Source organism: Gallus gallus, chromosome 18 (assembly GCF_016699485.2).
Source record: "Gallus gallus isolate bGalGal1 chromosome 18, bGalGal1.mat.broiler.GRCg7b, whole genome shotgun sequence".
Lineage (NCBI taxonomy): Eukaryota > Metazoa > Chordata > Aves > Galliformes > Phasianidae > Gallus > Gallus gallus.
In genome coordinates this window covers 10,198,220-10,223,804 of record NC_052549.1, presented here as the reverse complement: position 1 = coordinate 10,223,804, position 25,585 = coordinate 10,198,220, and the positions used below count along the sequence as shown (strand labels likewise).

The 25,585-nt window shown below is 52.1% G+C and overlaps 1 protein-coding gene across 18 annotated transcripts; it reads right to left on the bottom strand.

The window, feature by feature from the left end:
- Positions 1-132: 132 nt before the first annotated feature.
- On the bottom strand, positions 133-25,525 carry TBC1D16 (TBC1 domain family member 16). Of its 18 annotated transcripts, none has more exons than XM_046902212.1 (14): positions 25,296-25,348; positions 23,396-23,715; positions 22,338-22,421; positions 20,610-20,845; positions 18,987-19,605; positions 9,122-9,310; positions 8,348-8,507; positions 7,179-7,346; positions 6,280-6,428; positions 5,427-5,561; positions 4,805-4,991; positions 3,525-3,704; positions 2,524-2,670; positions 133-2,105 (listed from the first exon to the last, which is right to left on the bottom strand). In XM_046902212.1, exons 4-14 carry the CDS (start codon positions 20,785-20,787, stop codon positions 1,860-1,862), a joined length of 2,358 nt encoding a protein of 785 aa, XP_046758168.1. In that variant the 5' UTR covers positions 20,788-20,845; positions 22,338-22,421; positions 23,396-23,715; positions 25,296-25,348; the 3' UTR covers positions 133-1,859. The 18 variants fall into 18 exon arrangements, with proteins under 18 accessions (XP_046758168.1, XP_015151089.2, XP_040505772.1 ...); XM_015295603.4 differs by lacking the exon at positions 25,296-25,348 and adding an exon at positions 24,095-24,338; XM_040649838.2 differs by lacking the exon at positions 25,296-25,348 and adding an exon at positions 24,095-24,338 and having other exon boundaries at positions 7,179-7,343; positions 8,360-8,507.
- Between the last annotated feature and the right edge of the window lie 60 nt (positions 25,526-25,585).

Genomic DNA, 25,585 nt, shown 5'->3' with positions numbered 1-25,585 from the left:
CAGGAGGAAGGGGAATATTGAGCGCAGCTCACAACAGGCACAAACCACATCGCTCCCCAGAGCAGCAGCTGCCCAGAGAACAGCCAACCCCAACCAGTGCCCTCCGACACAGGAACGACGCCACCATAGAGATCTGTGGACACGTAGTGTGAATTTAATAGAGGCACCGTGAGTTACCAGCAGCCAACACCGGGGCCATTGTGTTGCAGATGTCTGGAATCCCCCATGGGACATGGGGTGGCAGCAGGCAGGACAGGGAGATCCCAGCAGTGCGCTGCTTCGGGCTGTGCCACGCGTGGGAGAACCGCAGCATGGTCTGTCACCAAACAAATCCTGAACGATTTCCACATCGCTGAATGACATTTCAATGGTGGAAAAAATAACACCAGAAATTATCGACTTCATTTCTTCCCATTGTCTCCTATTTGCTGCAGCAGGAGCAGTGCTGGACCCTCCGGAGCTGCCCCAGGGACAGCGTTGGGGCCCCGAGATGCAGCCTGAGGCCAGGACTTCTCCCACTGGGGAAGCAGCACGTGCTCGGTGGGTCTCAGCACAGCACTGTGCTCTGCACCAACCTGCCTGCCAGGCTCAGTGCTGCCACAGCGCTGGGCAGAAGGAAGCAGCGAAGCCAGCACAGCCCTCTGCTACCCCATCTCCATGTCCGTTCCTAAGGAAGCTTTCCCCAGGCTCTGCTTGGCACGAGCTTTGGCTCAGGACACACCTTTGGCTGCCAGTGGATTTGGTAAGGACGTTTCATATTTGGCAACACGGCTGCACTCAAGGCCCCAGCACAGCTTCCAGTTGGCAAATTTAATAGAAGGCAGCAGTGGAAACACGCTGTCCTTCCAAAAATACTTCAAGGGAAACGTTTACCAAAGACAGCTCAGCAAAAACAACTGCAACAAACCAAGTTCTGTTTTCCTTTCAGGATGGGGAAGAGTGCATCCTCCCAGCTGAGGAGCGCTGGGTCCGCCCCACGTGCCTATGGCAAAAAACAGATAAGGACAGAAAATATTCAGTCGCTGGGAAGAGCCAAAGGGAACACATTAGAAACACACTGGAAACAAAAGAATTCCATAAATAAGGGTCTAAAGTCTGTGGCTGGCAGCATAAAGCAGCAGCTTTGCTGTAATGTCACAAAGAAGTAAACTCTGAAAGGTGTCTATGAAATACCCTGACTACAGAAAGCAGTGCTTTAAGACCCGTGGCTGTACACTCTCTGTACAAAAGGAGAAGAATCATGCCAGCAGGCATGCCATGTAAAAACAGAGAGAGCAAGAGACGGCCTTCAGGTGACCAGCTCTTCCTCACCAACAAAGCAGATACGTTCCCTGCAGTCCCAATGGTCTGCAGGTTTATTTTTGGCAGATTATAATTAAAATGATCGCCGTGGCTTTAGAGAGAAGCCACCAAGGGCATTGTTCTGGTTGAAGCACGCGTGCAGGGATGCTGCAGGGCCCTGCCCTTCCCCCAGCCACACACACTGCTGGGGGCACTCGGCTCTCATTAGTGTTCGTGTTTCTCATCAGCAACGTACAACTTCTGGTTCCTAACCAGTCCAGTCCCAGAGGCAGAGTAAAAAAAGTCCTTGTGAAGATCCAGAAACACTTCGTGTTCCTAAGAATATCAAATCCAAGCACGTGCAAACGCTGTTCCTGGTTGGGTGCGTTTCGCTCCGGTTCCTCCACTTGTGCAGCAGCATTCTCCTGCAGACAGACTCCATTCCTCTTCCATTCTCCCCCTTCCAGTCCTCTCCGGAGCCTTGACAAGCCACCCCTCCATTTCTGTCCTCCACATTTTTCCCCTGCACATCCTTCCTGTCCTTCCCTCTTCCTCCGGCGCGCCCTGTTCCTCTCCAGCTATTTTCGGAAATTGAAGATGTCGTGTGTTTTCACGCCTCTCCTGCCTTCACCTCCTGGCTTGGGAGAAGACTCCTCCACCAGCCCCCCATAGGGGCAGCCCTCGGCCGCAGGGTGGTGACCAGAGCACTCCACTGCTGGGATGAAGCCGCTGTCCCACATCCCCGTCCCGCACAGCTGGCACAGGTCATGCAGACTGCAGGGGATGCGGGGCAGCAGGTGGAACTGATAGAGCAGGCTCCTCGCCTAGAGAGGAGAGAGACAAAGTCATTCCCTCGTGCCAGGGTGTGGATACAAAGCACTGGGGTTGCCATCGGGCCCTGCTCAGCTCTGTGAGAGGAGTTGAAACTTGGGACACCCCTCCTGAACAGCCAGCTGGAGGTTAAACAGGACCTGGAGGCACTGCCAGCAGGTGTATTTAGCAGGAGCTGCTCTCAACGCGGGATTCCTGCCCCTTGGCACTGCAGTGCCTACATCTGCCCTGCAGCCTGGGCTTGGTGCTGCTGTGTGCTGGCACGTCCCAGCAGCATCACCCTGCTCTTGCAGGCTGCAGGCAAGTGGGGGATATAGGAGGTGCAGGAGATGAAGCACCAGTCCCTGGTTTTCTCCATGCTCTGACTCATCTCGCGGGCCTGAGGGCCCACCTCAGCACGCAGACATTTACCTTCCTGAGTACGAGTTCTCCATTCATGTGCATAGCCAGGTTGCCAAAATGCAGCAGCATCTGATCAGTGGCCAGCTGTTGTTCAATGACATCATCCCCATAAATCACCACAATGGCCACACAGATGAAGAGGTGGAAGTAGTCTGTCTGCAAGGAGAACATGGGCTGGGTTACAGCAGGTGGAGGCTGAGCTCTGGCTCCCCACCCTCCACAAGCACGTCCCGAGGAGAGATTTGTTGCTCCTTCCAGTTCTGCCTAGTGGTGCTCATACAGGGGTTGTTGTGGATTCTGAATCACAGCTGAGTCAAAGTCTCTCACCTTTAAAGTGTGGGAGTGTGGTTTGGACCACAGCTTTCAAAGCAGACTAGTGACTCTGGGAAGACACTGTCCGGCTGTTAAAGAGGAGTCTGAATCTCAGAATGGATGGTCAGCACATTCTAAAAAGCATAGACATCCCCAAGCTGGGGAGCAGCATCCATCCTTTTGCTCTACAGGTAAACTCTGGTAGTTACAGACTCTCTGAAACATCTACAGTCTCCCCACAACATCTGACAGGGATAACTGCTGGAAGATGCCCACAAGGAACACGAGCTTGTGAAACAGACTTTTCAGGTGTCAGTGCTGCAGACGTTCGCATTACCTGGGGAACCTGCACTTTGGTGAACGAATGGTCTTGTAAATGAAGCAGAGACCTTTGGAGCTGATCTGTGAGCATACAGGAGCTCAGGCAGCTCCCCAGTTCTTTCACCAGGCAACTCCACATGCAATTTGTATCACTTCCCATTTCTTTCAAGGTTAGCCCCAGCAAATCAAAGCAGAACCCGGCAAAGACAAAAACCACGCTGCCAGTCTCAGCTAAGAGAGTGCTGTGTGAGAGGGAATGCTTGCAGTGTAACTTATTTTGGATACTTTGCTATGAAGAGCCCTTAAGGAACCCAGCAGGGTGCTGAGGTGAGATGGAGAGAAGCACACACTGCCCTGCATGTTGCATGGACCCCCACCTGGTAGTGCGCCCAGCACGCTTCCCACATGCGCAGAGCCTCAGCGTCAGGGAACTCCCGTTTAAAGCAGAGGAGGATCCAGCGGTGACAGAAGAGCATCTGCAGGCCGTCCTCTCCCAGGGCAGAAAGGTGCTGGTAGAAGCGTGGGTGCATGAGCCGCAGCAGCTCCCGCAGGTACATCTGCAAGAGATGCATGTGGCTGAGCCACTGCCTGTGTGCCAGGACCTGCACCCCCAGAGCCCCCCCATGTCCCCAGCACAATCCAGGCCCACTAACACTGGTCTCAGCTTCGTCCTCCCACACAGAGCCCCAGCTCACAGCCCCGGCTCACAGGCAGCTCCTTACGTTCAGCCAGGAGCACCCCAGGCCACTGCAGCTATTCCACAAGGAAGGAGGGAGGGTGAAAAGAAAACCCCAGGACTGCTACGTTGTGAAAAGGAAGACGGAGAGAATCAGGCTGGGCAAAGCAGCATGCAACCCTGAGAACAGACAGGATGTGGCTATCTACAGTATTTCATTTCAGCAGGGGCTGTGCAATGTGTGAGTGATACTAGGAAGCCTGGTGCTATGGGCACCGAGCAGAGCATGGTTCATACAAGAACTAATTGCACCCCACCTGCAGCACCCCACCAGGCTTCCATGACAAATTTACCATTTTATATCAGTGCCATCATGACCTGGACAGGAGCGTTCAGATTTAAAATGTATTTCCCAGGATTCTGACCAGCAAGCAACTGACATTAATGTTAAAATCTAAAAAGTTCCCATTTTTAAGCAAGGTCACTTTATTTTAAGTAACTCTGCCAGACAGGAAAGGCTTTTCACTTGGATATCATTAAAAAAACATCCATTAAAAATGTTAAATCCTTCAAAAAAGCCCATGCAGAGGGCTGCAGCTCCACTACTATGTCTCATTCATACCTAATGCCCCCACATCAGGACAGAAATGAATGAGTGAGTCTCCTCTGCCTGACAGAAGCACAGAGAAAAAGGCAGCAGAATCCTAAATAAAAGATGACCATAAAGGATTCCTTGAATCAGCATCCTTCAGCACAGCCAAGGCAACCTGACTGACAATTTATTGCCTATAATTGCCCCTGGAGTGCCTCAATCACCTGAGATCCATTCTATCCATCAGGTACTTTGTGGCTTTGGTGCATGATTTCACACAGACCACTTAACAGCTTTAAGTCATTCCTCCAGTTTGAATGAGGAAGGGAGAAGTTACAGACAGGACCAAATTGAATTGATTGAACCAATTGCTCAGCCCTCCACCTCACCAGCTGTTTCTCCATGTCCTCGTCCCGGGGGGAGCTGATGAAGATGGTGTTCTGCATCAATCCCACGAAGCACCAGAAAGTATCCGACTCATCCAGGACCTCTGCCAGGATTGGGGCGACCAGGTCAGACATGCCTTGGGAATACCCAATTGCTGGGTTAAACACTGCATAGTTCAGCAAGATCCTCCTGGAGAAGACATTCAAGAGGAGAGGTGAGACATGGAGGGCATGGCCCTTCCCTCCTACCCCAGCCAGTTGCTAGGAACAGGTTTACAAGTCCTGCACCTACCAAGGAGATTCTGAGGGCTGGTCCTCCACCCCATCAGCAGAACCACAGCCAGAAGCACCTGCCCATGACCCTGCTACAGCACTCCTTACCCCCAGGGCTGCAGCAGGCTCCTCCCCCTTTTATGCCTATGTGCAGGGAAGCTAAGGGATGGCAGCAATGAGAGCTCTGGGAAAGCAGTGATTATTTTTGCATCCTCTGGTACAGCCATCCTATGTGTGGTGATCTTCAGAATTCCCAAGGCAGCAGCAGAGGCAGCCTGGGCTACTGGGAGTTCTGGAGTTTTCTACATGCTCAGTAGGGCACTGTGTGGGACACTGAGATCGGACACATCACCTCATTGTTTCCACATTGGGGTTGTTTTCCCCTCGAAAGAACTGGTTGCTGCGGTCAGTCCTCACAACATCCTTATCGACTGTGAACTGCACCTTGCGCCAGAAATCCTTCTGCTCATCTGGAGACATGGAGAGCCTAAAAGTTGAACAGCAACACAGGTACGTTGAGACAACAGGAACAGGACTGCCACAAGGAACAAATGGCTTTACTTCACCTTTGGCTTTGAGAAAGAAACCTATTTCTATACTGAGTTTTCTCATCAGTTGAAAACCAGCCAAGTGGTCTGTCCAGAACAGCACATCGTATATCCAAAGGCGTTATCAGAAGGGGCTTCCTGTGTTCTGAGTGAGTGACACAATGTGTTCTGTGATGAAGTCCACTTCAGGAGCAGCTGATGATGCTCTCCACTGCTCCTTGTGGGTGGCACACCAGAACTCACTGCTCTGCTGCTATTTACTCCAAAATAATAACACCACAGTCTCTCTCCAGCTTAAATTTACACACAACCAGTTTGCAAAGCGCAGTGCTGGCAGCAATAACTTCCTTGAGTTTGATATATCTCCTTCTTCCCTATTTTTACATCCAGATATATTCATAAAGAAACCTAAAATCCTGTTTTCACCTTCAGCCTGCTAAACCCAGCATGGCAGGCCATAGCCTTGCCTGCGAGACAAACTCCCTGCATGGTGCTGCTGGGGCTGCTCCAGAAGCTGGGTGAGATAACGTTGGAGCTCACTAGTAAGACTGGCAGCGCTGAGAGCAACGCTGCTCCTCTCACCTCCGTCCCCCAGCAGCTCTCTGGAGGGAGAAGCTAAAGAGAGGGGAGCAGCTCAGGCTGAGGCTGCTCTGTTACCTCTTCTCCTGGATCTCAAAGTACTCCTTCCTCTTCTGCACCCTCAGTGCCTCCCTCTCCTCAGAGGTGGACTCGTAGCTGTAGTAGCGCAGCAGGAAAGGCCACACTTCCCCACGGATGGACATATCGATCCCGCCGAAGAAAATGGCCTGGAAGGAAGAGCAGAATCATAGCATCATAACGGTTTGAGTTGGAAGGGACCCTGAAGGCCACCTGGTCCCACCCCCCACACTGAGCAGGGACACCCACAGCTCCATCAGTGCTCAGCGCCCTGTCCAGCCTGACCATGGCTGTCTGAACAGAAGTTAGGACCGGTTCAGTTTTATCAATCCCACAAACAGCAACAAGGAACTGCCTGCCACTGTGCTGCGCTGGCTTTGCAGCTCTCTCCTGACAAGTGACGCCTTGATTCAAGCTCCTGCAATTTGCACATGTTTAGAGGGAAAGTGCTGGCCTTCTATTCCCAGACGAGACACAAATCGGGCTCATTTCAATGTCAATAACCCCCCCTGGAGAGGCTCTATGATTAACGTGTCGTTCTCATGTCACGGCTTAATCCCCAATCTTGGAGACACCGCATTTCACTGCAGACCCCTCTCAAGACCCAGACCCAGCACTCCCCTGCAAGCCCCGCACTCTTTCATACAGTCATCTAAATTTTTCCTTCTTTGATTTGCTCACAGCACGCAGAGCACCAACACACTGGTTTACCCATCCTGCTGCCTCCTTGGGATGATGCTTGGATCTCAACTGCAGCGCTCTGTGTTCCCACCAACACCTCCAGCCAAGCACCATGAGCAACCTTCATCCCCTTCGACATCACCTGTCCTCTGTGTGAAAGCAAACCACAGCTTCCACTCCAGGACTCTGCCCAGCACAGAGCAGCACCCTCAACTCACCTTCTGCAGCTTGTACTCCTCCTCCACCTGCCCACAGTGGTTCAGGTGGCTGAGCCATGCTGACACATCGAGGCGCCGGTACGTGTTCTCCTCCGGGTGCGTCTCTGATGAAGGCAGCTTGGGCCGACGGATGGAAAACTGCATGCATGTCTTCTCATCAGTGAGCTGCTGAGCAAGGGGAGCAAACCAAACCAAAACAAGACAAAAATGAAGGCGGGAGGCAGAGATAGCAGCGCAGCGTGCAGTGTTCAGAGCAGCAAAACCTTTCCCTGTGGTTCTCGTAGGATTAAATGCCGAGGCACAGCCCTTAGCAAGGTTGTTTTCTTAATTCCAACCATTACAATAGCACGAGTGATTAGAATAATTAAAAATCAGAGTGCCACAAAACAGCTTCATCTTTAAAAAAACCCACAGTTTCCTATTCCTCCCCCCATCTTATCCCTGACCTGAAAGTGAATTAATGCTGCTTACAGCAAAACTTCACCCTGCCAGGAATGCCTGCAATAAATTACATATGATTGGCCATATACAAAGGGATTGCTGTTAGGCAAGCGGAGAACGGCACTGCCAGGCTCTCTAAGGGCACTCCTGATCCCAGTGCAAGACTGCAGCTGACATTTAATTTAAAAATCAAAGGTTGTTCAATGCAAAAAGTGAGCCCATGCGACCATAATAAGAAAAGCAGCAGGGGTCTCTGTGGGAAGGATGGAAATTTAAAAATCACTATTTCTAACAAGCACATATAGTATCTTAAACAGATAATTAAACAGCTCTTATCACATTTGTATGTAGATTGAACAAAATATGGCAAGATGCCTTGTCAAAACATTTTCAGATGCAGTATGCTACACTTCACAAAATGGATGAAAGGCTCGGACAGAATTTCCAGTGCACTGCTGCAGGTTCCCAGCCACCTCACTGCCCAGAGCACAGTGCTGACTACCTGCGTACCACAGCCAGCAAAATTACCCCCTAATGAGGTTCCTGCCTTATCTGCCCCACATTCCACAGGTGGAACGGGAAAGGATGAGAACGAGCAAGCACAATCAAGACCTGCCAGCTGACTGCCAGTTGCACCCCAGTAACAGCCGGTGCCTTGCTGCCCAATTTAGTGATGGGACCTCACTGCTTCATTTCCCCAACTCCCTGTGAGAAGTCCCCTGCCCCACCTTGCCCGCTACCTGCTCCTTCAGGTGCGTCTCAGTGCAGTACTTCCACTGTTGGAACACCTCTGACACTTTATCCAGGCCTCCGTGGTGAAAATGGAAGATCTTGTACTGGCTCTCCCGGCTGGCGACTACCAGCTGCCCACAGGTGCATGCCTCGTCACTGCGGGATGGAAGTGGGGAGGGTAATGTGTGGTTAGAATCAGAATCATTCAGTCACAGGATGGCTGGAGTTGGAAGGGACCCTAAAGGCCACCTGGTGCCAGCCCTGCACTGAGCAGGGACACCCACAGCTCCATCAGTGCTCACAGCCCATCCCCTGACCTTGGCTGTCTGAAGGGATGGGGCACCACTGCCTCTCTGGGCAACCTGTGCCACAGTAGACCCTGCTAGTCTGTCCCCTTCTTTCCTACAGCCTCCCTTTAGATACTGAGAGGCCACCATAGGTCTCCCTGGAGCCTTCTCCTCTTCAGGTCACCTCTCAGGGTGAGGAGGGGCCCCACAGGAAGGGGACATCAGACTGCAGTGAGAGGAAAGCAAACTGCAATGAAGCTCTCCCTTCAAACAAGGCAGAAACCATCTTACAGCTCTAGATGTGGCCACAGAACCAGAGGAACACTGTGAGGCTGTTCCGCCAAGAGCTCCCCTCGTGCTGCTAAGAGCACCCTTACCCTCCCAGCATGCCAAGGAATTGCATTTTATCTTTCCTGGAAAACAAAGCCCTGAAGCCTGCCCCAGCCCTGCCTCACAGCATCTCTGTAAAAGGTAACCTGTTACCTAAAGAAAAGGCGCAGGGATCTCATTTGTCCCAGGTCCACTCTGAAGACTCCACAGACCTGCTCCAGGGCGCCCACCTTCTGCTGCTCCTCGCCCTGCGCTCGCCCGCTGCTCTCTGGGCTCTGGGTGCTGCCGTTGGGGCTCTCTGTGCAGCAGTGGGAGCGTGGCACGTGGTCATCACCTGCGTCCCTGCAGCAGAGAGAGGGGAGAGCCCAGCAGCATTAGCCAGAGGCTGCAGTTGCATGCGACAATCACAGCTGCCACGAGCTACACATCTTTCCCAGAGCTCTGACATTGGAATTGAGGGCAGGTCTAGGGAATCAATAACAGTCCGCTTACAAAAGAGATTAAATGATTTTTATTGAAATCAATGCCCTGCCATCCCAGCAGGCACTCCTGGGTTTGGTCTGCTGCACACAGAACTGGGGAGAGTAGAATGTCTTCCCCACCACTGCCCAGGGATGTGAGCTGTGCGCCCTGGGTCTTACCTGGCAAAGTCCCTCTGAACACAGCAAGATCAAAAGAGGCTACTCCAGAACTTCCCCCAGGCATGCACGCCCCACAAGCCTTGATTCAGGCATATACACTTCAGGTTCCCATTTGCAAGCTTGGCACTCGGGGAGTTAAGGAGCAGGAAGTGACACACGAGCTCCAAGCCAGCCTGGAGCAGGAGAGCGAAGCAGCACACCGCAGAGAACCGGAAGCATGCAGGGAGCTGGGAGCACGCTGCACCCATGCACCCACCCCAAGGAGCAAACTGAGCTCCAAGCAAACACCTCACATGCCCACCACCAGCCCTGATCCCAAAAGAAAAATATCACTGCTTTGAGAATTAAGTAAATCTGAAACTGTGACCCCTCGGTTCTTAAAAAGGCCAATACATGTGAACAATCTCAGCGCAAGCTCTGAATGGGTTCCGCTGTGAAATCAGGGTTTGCAAAACAAGGCAAGTAGCAGGTATAAAGACAGCCCCCTGCAATGCCACTTTATGCAATGTTTTCTAATCCGCTTATCTAACAATGTAGGCACTGAACGCTGAAAATCACACACTCAGCATGCATCTGCAGCACAGCACATCAGTATGCCTGCCGAGCCCGGCTGCGGTGCTCCTGCACAGGGCCGAGCCCCACGCGCAGCATCTGCCTGTGGTTCAGGTCACTGCACCCCAATGGCCGGGGCTCCGGACATCCCCCTTGGCTGTGGGTTACATTTTTAACGGTTCCAACGGATGGCTCAAAGCCTCAGCGCCCACCCGCATGGGAAACAGCCCCCCCCAGCCCCTTCCCTCACTCAGCAGCATTGTGTAGGGACAAACACTGCTCGGCTGCCAGCTCGAAGAGCAGCTCCATGGCTCCATTCACAATGTTCTGCTGCTCTGTCCTGGTGTGCCAGTCCAGCACTTTGGTCTCAACAACGCCATGCAGTGCTGCAGGCCTGGGGCAAGGTGGTTGTAAAGCTGCCTGGGGGTGCTGGGTGACAGCTGCCTGAATGTGAGCTGCCTAGAAGGCGGCCAAGGAGATGACCAACAGCATGTAGGCTTGTATCAGAGGTGCAGGTCGACCTCTGCTCCCAGTTAAGAGCAATAGGATGAGAAGTGATGGCCTTGCATTGCACTGCAGAGGTTCAGGTTGGATAACAGGAGAAATTTCTTCTGGGAAAGAGTGGCCAGGCACTGGCACTGCTGCCCAGGGAGTGGGGAGTCACCGTCCCTGGGGGTGTTCCAGAGCCCTGCTGGTGAGGGACGTGGTGAGTGGGCATGGTGGGGATGGGCTGGGGTTGGACTTGGAGATGTCGGAGTTCTTTCCCATGAAAATGGTAGGTCTTTGTGAAAATTCAAATGCTATTTTCAGCTCAAGCCACAAAAGGTAACACCTCCCTAAAGTGCTCTGTAGCTCACATTAATGCAAAAGTAACAGGAGTCCTGGTACGGGACACCCGTGTGGGACTGCTTGCTGTAAGCAGCTGGTATTTGTGAAGCAACACTCAGCAGCAGGCACAGCTGGTTCCACAGGATTGCCCTGGAAGAGGTGACTCAAACGAGCTGTAAGACTGAGCAGAGGTCTTACATCTGTGTGTGCAGAGCTGAACAGAGGCACAGCAACGTGCCAGAGGACGGCTCACTGGGATCTGCTGCCCCACGCACACTGTGTGCATTCAGGCACTGTGGGAATTGAGGGAAAAGAAAACCTCACTGTGTTTAGGGTCACTTTTTCCTTTATACATCAATATTGGGGGGAAAAAAAGAGGAAAAAAAAGGAATGAAAAGACTCTTAAACCGTTGGTCTCTTCTTAAAACACTGTTAATGTACCCAAGTAGCAGTACGTCGCACCACCAGTGCTGGTTTTGTGGCTTCTGGGGAGTCCTCTATTCAAGCACACTTGATGTGCAGACACAAGGGAAGAATTTTACCATTTATTATTTATGAAAGCCAGATCATAATACCTGCTGGATGAGGGATTTGCACCAGCGCAAGGCAAAAAGCTGGAGGAGTATTTAAGAGAGAGCTGGGGTCGTGGGAGCCAGAGAAAGCAGACTGCCAGGAGAACACATGCAACCCCCACGGGAACAGAAGGGACAGAGGAAAAGATTACTGGGGGATTAGCAAACCCAGAGGCAGGAAGGCCATGGACACAGCCACGAGGCCAGTTACACCTTTTCTCTTTGCTCAAGTCCCATCGCTCTCTTGTCACAAAATACATCTCAGTCTCGCTGCTGAGCAAGATCTGGGAGTGACGTCTTTTCTCCCAACCATCAGCTGCAGCAATCAATGCCTCTACGCCTCATGAGCTTCTGCAGCCTCTACAAAGCAAAACACCCATGTGGGGCTGGCCCCATGTTTCAGCTGCAGCAGGAACTGCTGGGCAACGGGGGTGGGGCAGACCTGCAGCAGTGGGACAGACCTGCAGCAGTGGGGCTGACTTACCGTCCAGCCAGCACGCACCTGCTGCACAGAGACAGGAAACCAGTTGTTATTACTGTTACAGAGCCAGGGCAGAGACCTGCACCAATTACATGGGAAGGCTATTTTAGCGACAAAGATCTAATAACTCATTTTATGACAAGATGTGACACGTGTAATTATAAGAGGGAGGATGGCAGCCGGGATGTGGCAGTTATTGAGTGCCTCCCAGCCGCCTCCCAGAGTCTCTTGCAAAAGCCAAACCCTCTCCACTTGGCTCTCCATCACCACTGCTCTCAAGCACACCTCCAGTAATTGCAGCCTGCCTCACAGCCCCATCTATTCCTGCGTGCTGGCTTGTGAGGCGTTGTTTACAGACAATAAGCATCACCATAATGTATGAGCACCATGTAATGGGAACGACGTGCCCCTTCCCTCCCCAGGGCTGGTGTTTCTCTGCTTCTCCACTGCTCCCCATAGGCACTGACCTTCCAGTTCCAATTCTCTCCAGCAAGGTGATGCAGCTCACGGCAGCATCAGCTGCCTGAAACGCCAATGACAGATGGCTTCAAATAAATAATCCATCAATAAAAGTTCAAAGCTATCCCAAAATGCCTAAACACTGAGTGCGGCGATGGTACAAAGTGAGGTCAGGTTGGGTAGCTGGAGCCCAAATCTATTGTTCTGATAAATAAAAGAGTGTCCTTGACAACATACATGTATAATGAATTGTGAAACGTTCTGATTTCAGCAATAGATGAAAGAAGTGCAAAAGAACACAGGTAATGTGGAATGAAGCAGTTTGCCCAAACAGCCCTGCTTGCAAAGGTGATGCTGCAGAGGGATGGAAGGACACGGGCAGGGCAGCAAACCCAATGCCAAACCCCAGCCGGTGGGAGCATGTAATGAGGTTGGGAGCTGTGCTGAATTCCCCGTTGGGCTGAAACCATTTGGAACCTGAAGCCCTTCTGCCTCGGAGAGCCCCAACAGAATCAATCCATGTTGACCCACAGGGAAGGGGCGGTTAGGAGTCAGGGTGAGCACACAGCCAGGAATCCCGACATGAGAGCTGGGAACACCCTCATGTGGAGGCACACTCAGAGCAAAGCCAGCAGTCCTTCCCACTTGTCACGGAGACTGCTGAAAACCGTGAGGACGTCACAGCACAAAGTACGTCAATGTCAACATGGACTTCCCAAAAGCCCGGTTCCACAGCTTCCCATTGATCTGTTTGCTTTCAAAACATAAATTTCCCCATGCTGAACTGCACTAAATGAATGCTATTTAGTAGCTAATTAACTTTCTGTGCTGAAAAGCTCCCTTAATTGCACTTCTTTCACCTTTTTTAGCCCGCGTCCTCAGGGGAACCTCAGCTGTCCTACGGCATTTGTTCTGCTCCTTCCTATGGCACTCAGCAGCTCCAGAACTGCAGAGGTTTGTAGTGAATGGATGTGTTCTGCATCTCCTTCCTCCTCGCAGGTCTGCCATGTGATGCCCGCCAGGTACCCGAAAAGCAACACTTAAAAAAATTCCAGAGATGGAAAAAGAGATTTCTTAGCAAAGCCCCCAAAAGAATGTTTGCTTTTCAATGTGGGATGAGAGAAGGGCACCTTTCTTACCAGTGTTTATTTTCTATTTTAAATCAATGGCTTATTTTGCATTTCTCTTTCAATTCTACCCATGAAAAAAAAAAATCCTACATTAATTATGCTAATTACAATGTAGCCTTCACACCACTGGTCCCTTGGAAGCCCCAAAGATTATCTTTGTTCTTACACACTTGGCTCTGGCAGTGGATGGGAATTGTGGGCAGCTCTCTGCCAGCACCAAAGCCATGCACCTCTGACCTGGCCCAGCACCACTGCCCTTGTGGTGCTCAGAACAGGAGCCCAAAGGAGCCGGGTGCTCTGTGTTAGCAGCAAGAGGAGTGAATTACTGATCACGCCACCGATGTGCTTAATGTGAAGCAGTCTGTGGGAGCAGACCTCAGCAGCACCTGCGTATTCCTCAATTAAAATCCCAAACAAACAGCTCCACCGCCCCTTCGAGCTGTAATTCCTGATCTCAAGTTAGCTGTCACTATTTTTCTTCCACAGAGAGCTGGCAGCAAACCAACAGAGGCAAAAAACCAAACCTGCCATAATTAACATGCTTGCTGTTCAAATATTGATACAAAGCAAGACGGAGCCGTATGCCCACACTGCTGCTCGGCTCTGCCCAACCTCACAGTGGATTGGGGCAGCACAGTCCTGCCCAGAGCCCACAGCTGCCCCACTACTATGGGACAGAGCCTCACTGAGGGACAGTGCTGTTCTTACAGGCACTGCTCCAGGTACCAGCGGCACTTCTCAAACCACATGGACCCAGAGCCAGGCCCTGAGGCTGAAATCACCAAAAGCAGGCGAGAGTGATGCAAGACACTGCAAGAAGTTATGGGAGTTGGAAACCCAGAGATCAATTCCCTCAGCCCTGGGAACACAACCACCCCTGGCAGCACCGCAGTGAGTGTGCAGCCCCGCTGTGCCCATACACAGCCCTGGCCTGGTCTGCAGAGGGCTGAGAGGCACTGAGGTGCTGCCACAACACCATGATGCAACAGCACGCTGTGCTATCCCTGGGGAGGCCATTTGCTGATGAGCTCCCCAGGAAGGACTGAGCAACACTGGCAGAGATTGCATCAAGCGCGCTCAAGGAGCTGCCGTTTGCGTTGCATGCTGCGCCTGTAAGAGCTGTTCACGCGCACTCATGACTCCTCTGGAGCATGAGATCTCCACCGTGGTTTAGCTCCAGCATGAAAAAGTTGTTTCGTGACCACCATGAGAGTGGTGGTCAATGGCTCAGTGTCCGGATGGAGATCAGTGAGCAATGGCGTCCCTCAGGGGTCAGCACTGGGCCCAGAATTCTTTAATACCCTCAATGACATTGACAGTAGGATTGAGTGCACCCTCAGCAGTTTGCAGATGACACACCCCAGGGATGGGATGCCATACATAGAGACCTGGACAGGCTGAGCAGTGGGCCCAGGAGAACCTCACGAGATAGAACACATCCAAGTGCAAGGCCTGCACCTGGCTGGTGGCAGCCCCTGCTATCAGCAGAGGCTGGGGAGTGTAAGGATGGAGCACAGCCCTGCCAAAAAGGACCTGGGTGCACCAGTGGATGGCAGTGGGACATGTGAGAGCATGGTGCCCTCACAGCCCAGAAAGCCAACCAGATCCTGGGCTGCATCCAAAACAGTATGGTCAGCATGTGCTGAGCACACCAAACTAGATGTAGGCACCCCTGTTTATTGCATGGCCTGTAAAGGACCGTTCCAACCCAAACCATTCTGTGATTCTATGGTCGTGGTTCACTGCTGCAGTGAGAGGCCCCTCACAGCTCCACTGCCCCTGGCCTGGCTAACTGGAGGCACAAATCCAATGCACCCCTGCAGAGCACCAAGTGCTTCAGCAACCGAATGGCACAGGGCTGCTGCCACAACCACCTAAAGAGACTTTAGAAGCACTGAGAGACATCGTGCAGGTGTCAGATGCTATCTCATCGCCAGGATGTACCAAAAGCTTTTGGTTTCACTTTGCTGATGGGGAAATGGAAGCTGAGTAATCTAGCAGGGCAGCAATAGCCCAAGGCCGAGTCCAGATCCCGTTGTCCTCAACCGATGCCCTTCAAAGCAAGGCAGATGTTTCCTGACAGATAACAGTGATAAGGGAGAAAAGGAACAGAAAGAGACGATTTTATTTCCAGCATCATTCCTCTCCCACACAAATGCAGCTCAGGATGAAGCCACTGTCTGTGCACCCACCTCCCATCAGCCACTGCCCCCAGGAAGCTGAGGGCCAACAGGGGCACGGGAACCAGGAGGACACAGCCCACTCCTGCCCACAGCCCAACCCAGCTGCAAAGGAGCACGAATGCGTGCTGGTAATGGGGCACTGCCCTCTCCCCAGCCCCAGGAATTGTGTAAATGGGAGGAAAGCATTGATCGCTGCATGGGAGCCTGGCAGCCTTTCAAACTGAGAAGAAAAAAAACAAAAACACAACAAAACAAAACCCAACAATGGATACGTTTTTATTTCCTTATGCTCTAAAAGGCGAGTTGTCGACTTAAAATGACTGACTCATTGTGCAACTGCAAGGCTTCCCAGCTCCCTCCTGCCCCCGCTCTGCTCCCTGCCTCGCACACAGCACTGGGGTTGCAGCTCTATCCTGCCCCCAGGAGCAGGTCCAAGGGATCCAGGAGCTACTTAGTGCCCATGTCATGCAAGCTGCCAATCTTCATCTCATCTGACCCAACACACCCTAATTCTTCTGCAACGTTACGCTTCTCCATTTCTGATGGTACCCAACTGCACAGAAGGGACAGCCGAGCTGGGAAGCCCACGCAATGCATCGCTGCAGCTTTTGAAATAGGCATGGAGCAAAGTAGAAGCTCTTTTTATTGCAGCTCCCCAAAGGAGAGGGAAATAACCAGAAACAGTTGCTCCTCTTTGGAGGGAGGATGGTGGCCGGGGGGCAGGGAGGGAGCTGCCACCAGCAGCACTAACTTTGTTCGCACTCCAGCTTTGCTGCATGGAGGAGCTGCCAGCAGAAAATCCTTCCGAAACAAGGAAGCTGTTTTCAAGCTCATGACGACTTCTGGAGCAACGTCCCCTGCTCCTAAAAGCTGGGGTGAGCACTGGGAGTCAGAGTTTTGGACAAGACATTTGCAGAGTATTCTGTGCAAACTCTGGCTCGAGCAGTTTGCAAGTAGCACCCAGATCTGCAGCTATCATGCACAAGGCCCTGTGGGGAGGAACAACTTGGCACAAAAGAATGGACACGCTGGACAAAAGCCTTTCAAGCCTGAAGTCCCAAACAATGAAAGGTCTGTTTAATTAATCTGTTGCAAATTATGAGGGCCACATCCACTGTAAGAGGCTTCCAGGCTGCTGCCAGAGGAGTTAAAATAAAATAGAAGGGAAGGAAGGAGCAGCCCCCAGGAGCAGCAGGCAGGCAGGGCCAGCAGAGGGCTCCCCAGCAGCCAGGGCAGCATGCACACAGGGGGGAATTACAACTTAAAGTGTATCTTATCTACATGAAAAGGAAAAAAAAAAAAAAAAAAGGAAAAACATCAACTGTCTTTTCTATCACAGGTCAGTGCCATGGTACATAATGCAACAAACCTCTTTGCTACAGCTATTGGACTCTGAGAACACAGATGTTATCACAAAGGAGTGAATAAATAGAAGTTTCCTAAAGTTTGTTCCAGACAGCAACCTGACGGGTGATCACTTACTAAAACTCAGGTTGCGATACTTAAAAAAGGAAGTGCACTTTTTCTATAGCAACAGAAACAGCTCAAACACGCTCAGCATCACGTGCTGCTTCCAGGAATAAAATGACATCTCCAAAGCAAACTGAAGTGCTGGTAGCAGTGGAGTTCAGGTCTTGTTTTTGTTTTTTTGCTTTAGCAATTGGTCAAATTCATCACAAATTCATCTGAAAGCACGTGCAGCTGAAGGCTCAGCCCCAAACAGCAGCCCAGCAATGGAGGAAAACTTCACTCGGGAAGCACGCCTTGGAACCAACAAAAGTGAAACTGCAAACCCTATTTCACGGAGTCAGCCAACACACGGAATGGAAGAAGGAAAAGTCAGCTGTCAGAAGCTGTATTTAACTCATTCAAAGGCCCCTCCAAGTTTCCAAGGTATGTCTCATAGCATTTATCAAGTTCCCAAAGCCCTCTCATGGTCCACAGCAGTCAATAGGAGATGTGCATGCAGAGAGCTGTAAGAGCTCTCTCTTTCAGATTTTCTCTTTTCTCTCTCTCTTTCAACACCGTTTGGAAACCTCATCCCAGCCTTCGCAGCCTGCACTGCTCACGAGGCTGCCCTGCAGGGAGCAGGGTGCTTAGAGGGGACAGGGAGCACTGCCCTGCAGCCCCAAGCTCCCTGGGCTCACACTTAATGACCACACGCTGCTAAGACCTGCACCAAACATGAGGCCGATACAAATGTCTGACATCTCCACACTTATGTATTCCAAAAAACATCCAGAAAGAGTTAAACCACTTAAAAGACTTCCTTCCATAAACTTGTTCTTACTAGCATTCTCTGGGTTTGAGATTAGACCATGAAATACGGAGGCCAAATCTCTCCCAGTGCCAAGTCTCCGCGCAGTCCGTGCGTTGCTGACACACACAAAGTAGAACTTGTTTTTCCTAATTTCAGGTGTAGTTTCAGGTTCAGCTGTATCCTTAAAATCAGCCCTGGGGTGCTTCATGAACACACCCCTCCTCTGCGAGAGGGAATCGAGTGATACAGCGTGGCGACTGCAGGGCAGAGAGCCAGAAACACCGCAGATCAATGTGGGAAGTGATCAGGTGCATGTGATAAACCCTCGCTTTGCCAGGGGGGCCCTCTTCCCCCACAGAGTTGACTGCAGGTGCCACTGAGAAGCACTGATCTTTGGATGCACCAGTGCTGACCATATTAACCAGGTTAAACATTTCAGAATTCATATTTCTGCCCTACTGTGACCGTGTTGTCAGCAGAGCAGCCTTCCTGTCCCCGCAGCACCTTGCCCGGAAGCCAGGCTTGCAGGACGTCAGCCAGACTCTTTGATGTGGCTTTGCACCAGCAGCTAGCACAGCACAGCAGAGCCAGCAAGACCCACAGAGGACCTTCCCACTTCAGTAATGCTGCTCCCAGGGCTCCAGACAGCTCACCCGAGAGGCCCACACGTGCACAGCCCTGCACGATGGACAAGGCCAGGGTTCAATGAGCAGGGACAGGACTGGCCAACAAGCAATTTCCTGTGAATTACACAGGTGTCATAATCGAGGGGGAATTAAAGCAAGTCTGAAGCCAGACAGGATATTCAGCTCAACGTTGCTGTCAAGCTTCTCAATTTCCTTTAACATCCCCAAGCTCAGCAACCAGCAACCCAACAATTCACCCAAAAACTGGAGAAATGGATGAACTCACCTGCTTTCGTTATCCAGAAATACAGAACTACTGCTTTTCACAAGGGCTTCGCTAATGGGAGAGAGGCAGAACGGGGAAGAGAAGGCATCAGAATCAGAGTCGAAAGTACTGTCCCTGCTCACATCATCAGCAAACAGCTCCAGGGAGCCCTCGTCCTCCCCTGGCTCTGGCCTGCAGTCCAGCCCTTCTTCCACCGACAGCTCTGACCTGTTCTGCTCATCCTGAGAGCTGATTGTCGATAGGATTCCTGAGTCGCTGCGGGCAGGCTGCGGGGACTGGTGGGCACCATCTGCTGCCGCACAGCTCTGGGGCAGCTTCTCCCCATCCAAAGAAGGGGAACTGATGTAAGCCCCGTCCTTCACGAGCTGTGACACAGTCAAGATGTCTTCCTTGAGGATCACTGCCCCTTTTGGCTCAGTGGGAGAAGCCTGCTGGGCAGCGCCGAATCCCTGAGCGTGGCGGCCCCGTTTGCGGGGAGCTTTGCGGACCGGGGAGCTCTCGGGAGTGACGTAGCGCAGGGCTTCTTCATCCTGCCTCTGGATGCGTGAGTTTGGGACCCAGGCGAGGATGAGCGTGGTGCCGAGCAGCTCATCCTTCTCCATGTACAGGCACAAATAGCCTATGGGAGAGCAAAGCAGCGAGCGGTTACAACACAGCTTCACTCTCAGGAAGGTGCCTAAGCCAGAAACTTGCCCTTCCTCATCGCCTCCCCTCTTCACCACCACCACACAAGGGCAAAGCGACTGCTTTTTGTCAGCAGGAGAGAATTCTGCCAGATGAATTGTGGAGTTCTCAGCATCACTCAGTATTTACAAATAATTTCAGGTCTGTGCATGGCTTTTGAATACTCTTAATTCCCCCTGGGCTAAGTGAATGGTGTACAATGCTTTCAACTTCCTGGCTGGATTACTAATCAAGAGTAAATTCTGAAATGTGTTGCCACATGAAAAACTTTCACTGTTTGTTAGTTAAACAATGTCAAGTGCCAGCCGAATATTTCTTCTTTTTAAGAATATTTACCTTAGTATAGCCAAAGGGCTACAATTCTCATGGAAAGCCAATAGAAGAGTCACACATATGAAAGGGGAAGTGTGGGTCAGTGTTCACAGAATAATCAGTTTTGTGAAGTTAAGCCAGTAGCCACAGCTCTCTTTGATGAAAACATGAAAGAGCGCAGTAACAGATGAGAATAAAGGGATAGGGGCAGTATTTATCTTCATTTATGCCAGCACATGCAGCCACAATCAGGTTTTATTTTCCCTCTACCAAGGGTTGGTGAGGCCACTCTAGCAATAACAGTTACAGGATGATACTTGGCTTCGCTGAACCATACACATTTGAAAGAGCAACAGAAGTTACTGCCCTCAAATGACAACTGTTCATCTTCTGGCAGTACAAAAGGATGTATTGAATCAGGTAAATCTATGCTACCAGAAGAAGAAGCATTGTCAATTTTTCCTATTAAAAGAAGAGCCGATAGATCAGCTTGTGGATGGCTCTCCTCGGTGCCTCAAAGCCTGCCTTGCCTCGTTCTCCACTGGTGTGTAGATGCTGACAGGAACAAACTCCCCAGGAACAGGAGAGGATAAAAAGGGTGAGTGAGCAGTGCCTGCAACCCCTCACCTGGGTGGTGCTCCCCGAGGCCCTGCAGCAGCTCGGGTGGGTGGACGCAGACATTGTTCTTGGAGTAGATAATCTCCCCATCGAGTATGGAAGATGAAGTGCTGCTGCCACCAGGATTCAGGGTCAGGAGGTCAGAAGCTTTAGAGGAGGCACGTCGGAGGAGTCGCCCCAGAGACATCGCCGAGGAAATGTTTCCATTATCTGTCAGCTTTAATCAGGAGCCAAATTCAGAAGATCTGTCAAGAAGGAGGAGGGAACAGTGTTAGAACAAACACAAGGGCAGTGCAGCACATGCCTATGGCTGCCTGAGAAGGAAGAGGTCTCCCATCAACTGCTGCTCATGCAAGAACCTCCAAGTGCTCTGGATCCCTAATGTCCCCCTCTGTGGGTTAAGCATGCTAAAGCACATAATTCTGGGGTGTTTCTCCCTGCAGTGAAGGAACATGGAAGCAGTAGAAAACAAAACAAAAAGACCTTTGGTAGTTAAAAAGTTTTTCCAGAGAGAAGTGACATCCCACAGATGGCCCAATAGAACTCAGCACAGAGCAGGCACTACTGCCGCCACTGCCTGCAGCTGGAACACAGCATTGCAGCACTGCAGCTGCTGTTCTGCCAAAGGGACACGAGGAGAGGAGATGCCTACTTCTGTTCTCCTGTGTTTACAAGGCCTCACCTAGCAGGAGCAGGCCGGCACAACCCAGCAGCACTGCGCATTGCCACAGGGCTGGGTGCAGATGCAGCGCTCATTGCTCACCCTGTGGTCTGCAGAGCACACGGAGGGGCAGCCAGGAGGAAGAGCAGCAGACAGGCTCAGGTTTGTGCTGTCAGAGGCACTGCACGTAGAGAGCGTGTAGGGGTATAAAGCAAGTGCAGTTTAACATGGAATTACTCTGATTTCTTGAAATGTGGTTCTAACGGTATCTCTGGATAAATGAGGAAGCAAGGAGGCCGAGAGTGCAAACAGAAACCAGAACTTCCCCAAGAGCAGAACGAAAGCTGCTGGGAAGGAAAACAGCAGTTCCAGCTCAGAGTGATTTTTACATGTGATGGCAAATGAACCCACCAAGCAGTTAATGTTGCCTTCATTAAAGGGCAAGCTATTGGATTAACTGGCAACCGCTGCATTTGTCAGCTTGAATCATAGCTTTTGTTCACTGGGACTTGGAGAAGCTTCAGCCCTGCCATGTACTGTGCCCAGCATGTGTTGAGAGGAGATTTACTTTGCAAGTCTTTCACACCAATATCGCCTCCTTGCACCAAATGCAACACATATCTTCATGTCTCAGCCCTAAGAAACAAACACCATTGGAGCCATATGCTCACTTCTCTCCAGACTGTAAAAAAACCCCACACATTACTGCTTCAGGCTCTAGGTTGTATCTTGGAGGAAGTCATTTGCTTGAAGATGTTTACAGAGGAAGCCACCCCTCCTCTCGCTGCACCCTGCAAGAATACAACCAGTGAGCTCTGCTGCAGTTCCTCCTCCCCACCACTGCGTTCCAGCACAGTGCTGAGAGTCCAAAGCAGTGATGTGGAGCAACCTGTGCAAGCATCACTGGCCCTGAGCTTCTACCACACCCACAGGGGCTCATTTGTCTAAAAAGGCAAAGCCTGTACAAGCAAACAAAGAAAGTGTGATCGAGGTGATTGCAGCTGTTGACCAGGGAATGATTCCTTGAAAAAACATGAGTGAGCTGCTGCTACTACGGACAACAGATGAAGACGCACCTACGAAACACAAGCTTATGTGATGGATGCCCCACTGCAGCTCCCCAGGGGCTCTCAGGATGCAGGAAGGGGTACAGGACTTCTCTGCCAAGAGAAGCAGCATTTAATTAGCTTTTACCTGACGTAGTGAGAACAAAGCAACAAGTAAAGATCTAAATTCCTTCTGCTTTTCAGCTGCATTTGTTTTTTGTTTGTTTTTTTCCCCAGCAGCTTTAAGGGAAGTATCACTTTGATCTGCAGAGCATCTGTTGCTTCAGCACTGCCTTGATGTGCAGGTGGAAGGCACTGGAGGTACATGCATACACGAGCAGGTTGTGAAGAAGAAATAAAAAAGCCAGGCGGTCCAAAACATAACGTCCTGCCGGTATGGAAACAGCTTGTGAACCTGCCTCTGCTTCCCAAAGGGCAGGAGCTCAGGCAACACAAACCAGCAGTACCAGAAGTACTAAATCCACAAGGTTTGCTCCGTTCTGAGCCCTTTCCCACATGGGACAATGTCCTGGGCCTGGGCTGTGGGAAGTGGTGCTGCCACTGCCCCGGGCAGGGGCTGGGGGATGCAGCAGGACCCCATCCCACAGCTGAGTCAGCACAGAACCCGCACCATTAAAAACATACTTTTCATACTAACTTTCTATTTATCCCCCTGATCTGAAAGGAATTCTTTTCATTGTGGCAAAGCCAGCCCAGCTCTCTGGAATCTGAAGCACCAAATTAGATGATAAGCTCTTGTTGAGTGCCAACATTTATTAAGCGCACAGACATTTTTCTTCTCCCACACATTAACTGCCATCACTAAAAACCTTCACTGCAGCTCCTGAGCCTGCCCTCACCACCTCAGCTGCCATCCCAGCCAGCACGGCCCCTCAGCCACCCTGCAGCTCAGAGCCACGCTGAGCTGCCAGCTCCTCTGCAACAGCGTGATGCCCCCTGCACAAGAGCCTGCCCACTTCCAGGCAGCAGCATCTCCAACAGCGCTGGCTGCCCGCCTCCCTTGGAAGTGCCCTTCCCCTTCTCATAAACAACAAGATCCTGTTTGGCTTGGCAGATTGCACCCTCACCTTGGCAGCGGCTGTCGGACCAAATGTCACTGCCTCCACTTGCACAAGATCCCTGTCTGCTGGAAAAGGAGGGCAAGGCGGGCTCCAGCACGTTGCCACAGACCCTGCAGCCACCCATGGGGCCTCTCCCACCAACAGGCTTGGCCCAGGGTCACTCGGTGATGTGCTGCAGCCTACAGCCACGCTGCCAGCGCTCCGGGCCTCACAGCGGATCTTACGGCTCCAAAGGCAAACGTTCTGTACAACAGTGTAATCACTTCACAAGCAAAATAAGCCAAATGACAGGGCTCTTGAAGGGAAACATGAGTTTCACAGCATGTCTGGGCACAAAGGAGAAATAAGAGCTGTCAAAATCAGCACCAAATTTGAGCATGAAACACCGTAAGAAAGAAAACCACAAGGCTTTTTTCTTCTTCTGCCTTAATAACTTGAATTTGATTTTGCAGATTAAAGGAAGAGTCACTGCACAGTGGAGCTCTCAAGCCCAGCAGGAGTTACTACTTCCTCCTGCTCCCCTGGGGCAGAGCAGTCGCTCCGTCTGCACTCTGGGCTCCGGATGGCAGAGCACAGGGACATGGAGCCAGGTATCGACCTTCCCTTTGTACTAAGGAAAACAATAGCTATCCAACCCACTAGCTATTAGCTAGAGCTATTTAAGATGACTGAGCCAAATCAAGGCAAAAAAAAAAAAAAGTTTACCACGGGGAGCCATTCTGAAGTCATCCCATTTTGCAGGGAGAATGACGTAGGTCACCAAAAGCCTTTCCTTTCTGACCTGCAGGTGCAGCAGCAGCAGGCAGGGCACAGAGCAAACGAAGGAGCAACAGCAGCCACAGTGAAGGCTGGGATCCGATGCAGCGCACGCACCCTGGCTGCTCCCATGCAGCAGGTTTCGCTCAGATGCATCGCAGCTGAGAGGTAAAGAAGGGACAGCAGACTGCATGCTGCAAGTTTGTGACTCAGAGATAAAAAGGGAAACGAAATGCCATCATTGGCGCCTGCTGGCTGCTCCCAGCCACACCTGCTCAGGCATAAAATAAGCAAACACAACGCTTACACGCCTCCAGCCCTAAAAGTCAAACGGCAGCATGAAATTATTTGCACCTCACGTCCCTCCGTCCCAGGATTAACCATCATTTCACATTACTTAAGGGCAGTGCCGGTGTGGTAGACAACACAACAGCCTTTCATCGGCACAGTCCTGCAGCCACTGCCCGGTGACTCTCGCAGTGTCAATGCCCAAAGAGCAGCTAAAGAGAGCTCAGAGTCTGTGGCCACACAGATCAGGGACTCATTGCCTGGAGCAGCCCCAGAGATGGGCCCGTGCCCTCCAGTGAGACCCTGCCAGCAGCCCACAGGGCAGGGCAGCAGCTGGCACAGATTCTCCAGCTTTAGCTGAGCGACCCCCAGGATGAAAGCACATCCCACAGCCTCAAAGGTGGCTCAAAGAGGCAGCAGCAAGCCGGGCACCCTTCCTCTCAGCTGTCAGCAACAGCCCCTCCTCTCGTTCATCCTATTCTCTCTTAAAAGACCTTTCATTAGTTTTGTCACCGACCGTATCCACCGCGAAAGCCGAGCGCCTGGCAGGGCAAGGCAGCGCTGGGGGGAACGGGGAGCCCCGATAACGGAAGCGGACCGACGCTTCGGGCCACGGGAGGGGCCGTTCGTGGGGGGGGGGCAGCAGCGAGGAGGGGAGAGACAAAGAGCGGGGAGACGGCCGCGTGCTGCTCCCGGGCACCGGGCGGGGGGCTCTGCCTCACGGGCCCGAGGCGTGGAGCCACGGCCCCCCAAGCGCCCCTGGGCTGCTACCGACCGACCGGGCTGGGGAACTTCCCCCCGCCCCGGGGAGCGCGACCCAGCCCGGCCCGGCCCCGCCCCGCCCTGCTCGCCCCGTACCCACCGGGCTCCGTGTGGGGCCGCCGCCTCCTCCTCCTCGTCGCTCCGCGCGGCCCCGGGCTCTGCCCGCCCCGCCCCGCCTCAGGGCACCCGGTAACCGCCTCCGTGCCGGCGGGGAGCTGCGGAGAAGGACGAAAAGGCCCCGCCCCGCTCCGTTCCGCCTCGCCTCGCCCGCTCCGGCCCCGTTACCCCGGTACCTGTGCCCGCAGCGGGGCCGGAGGGCAGCGCTGGGCTGAGGCGGCGCGGCCCGTTCCCCCCCATTCCGCGGGGTGAGGTGGTGCGGCCCGAGCCCCC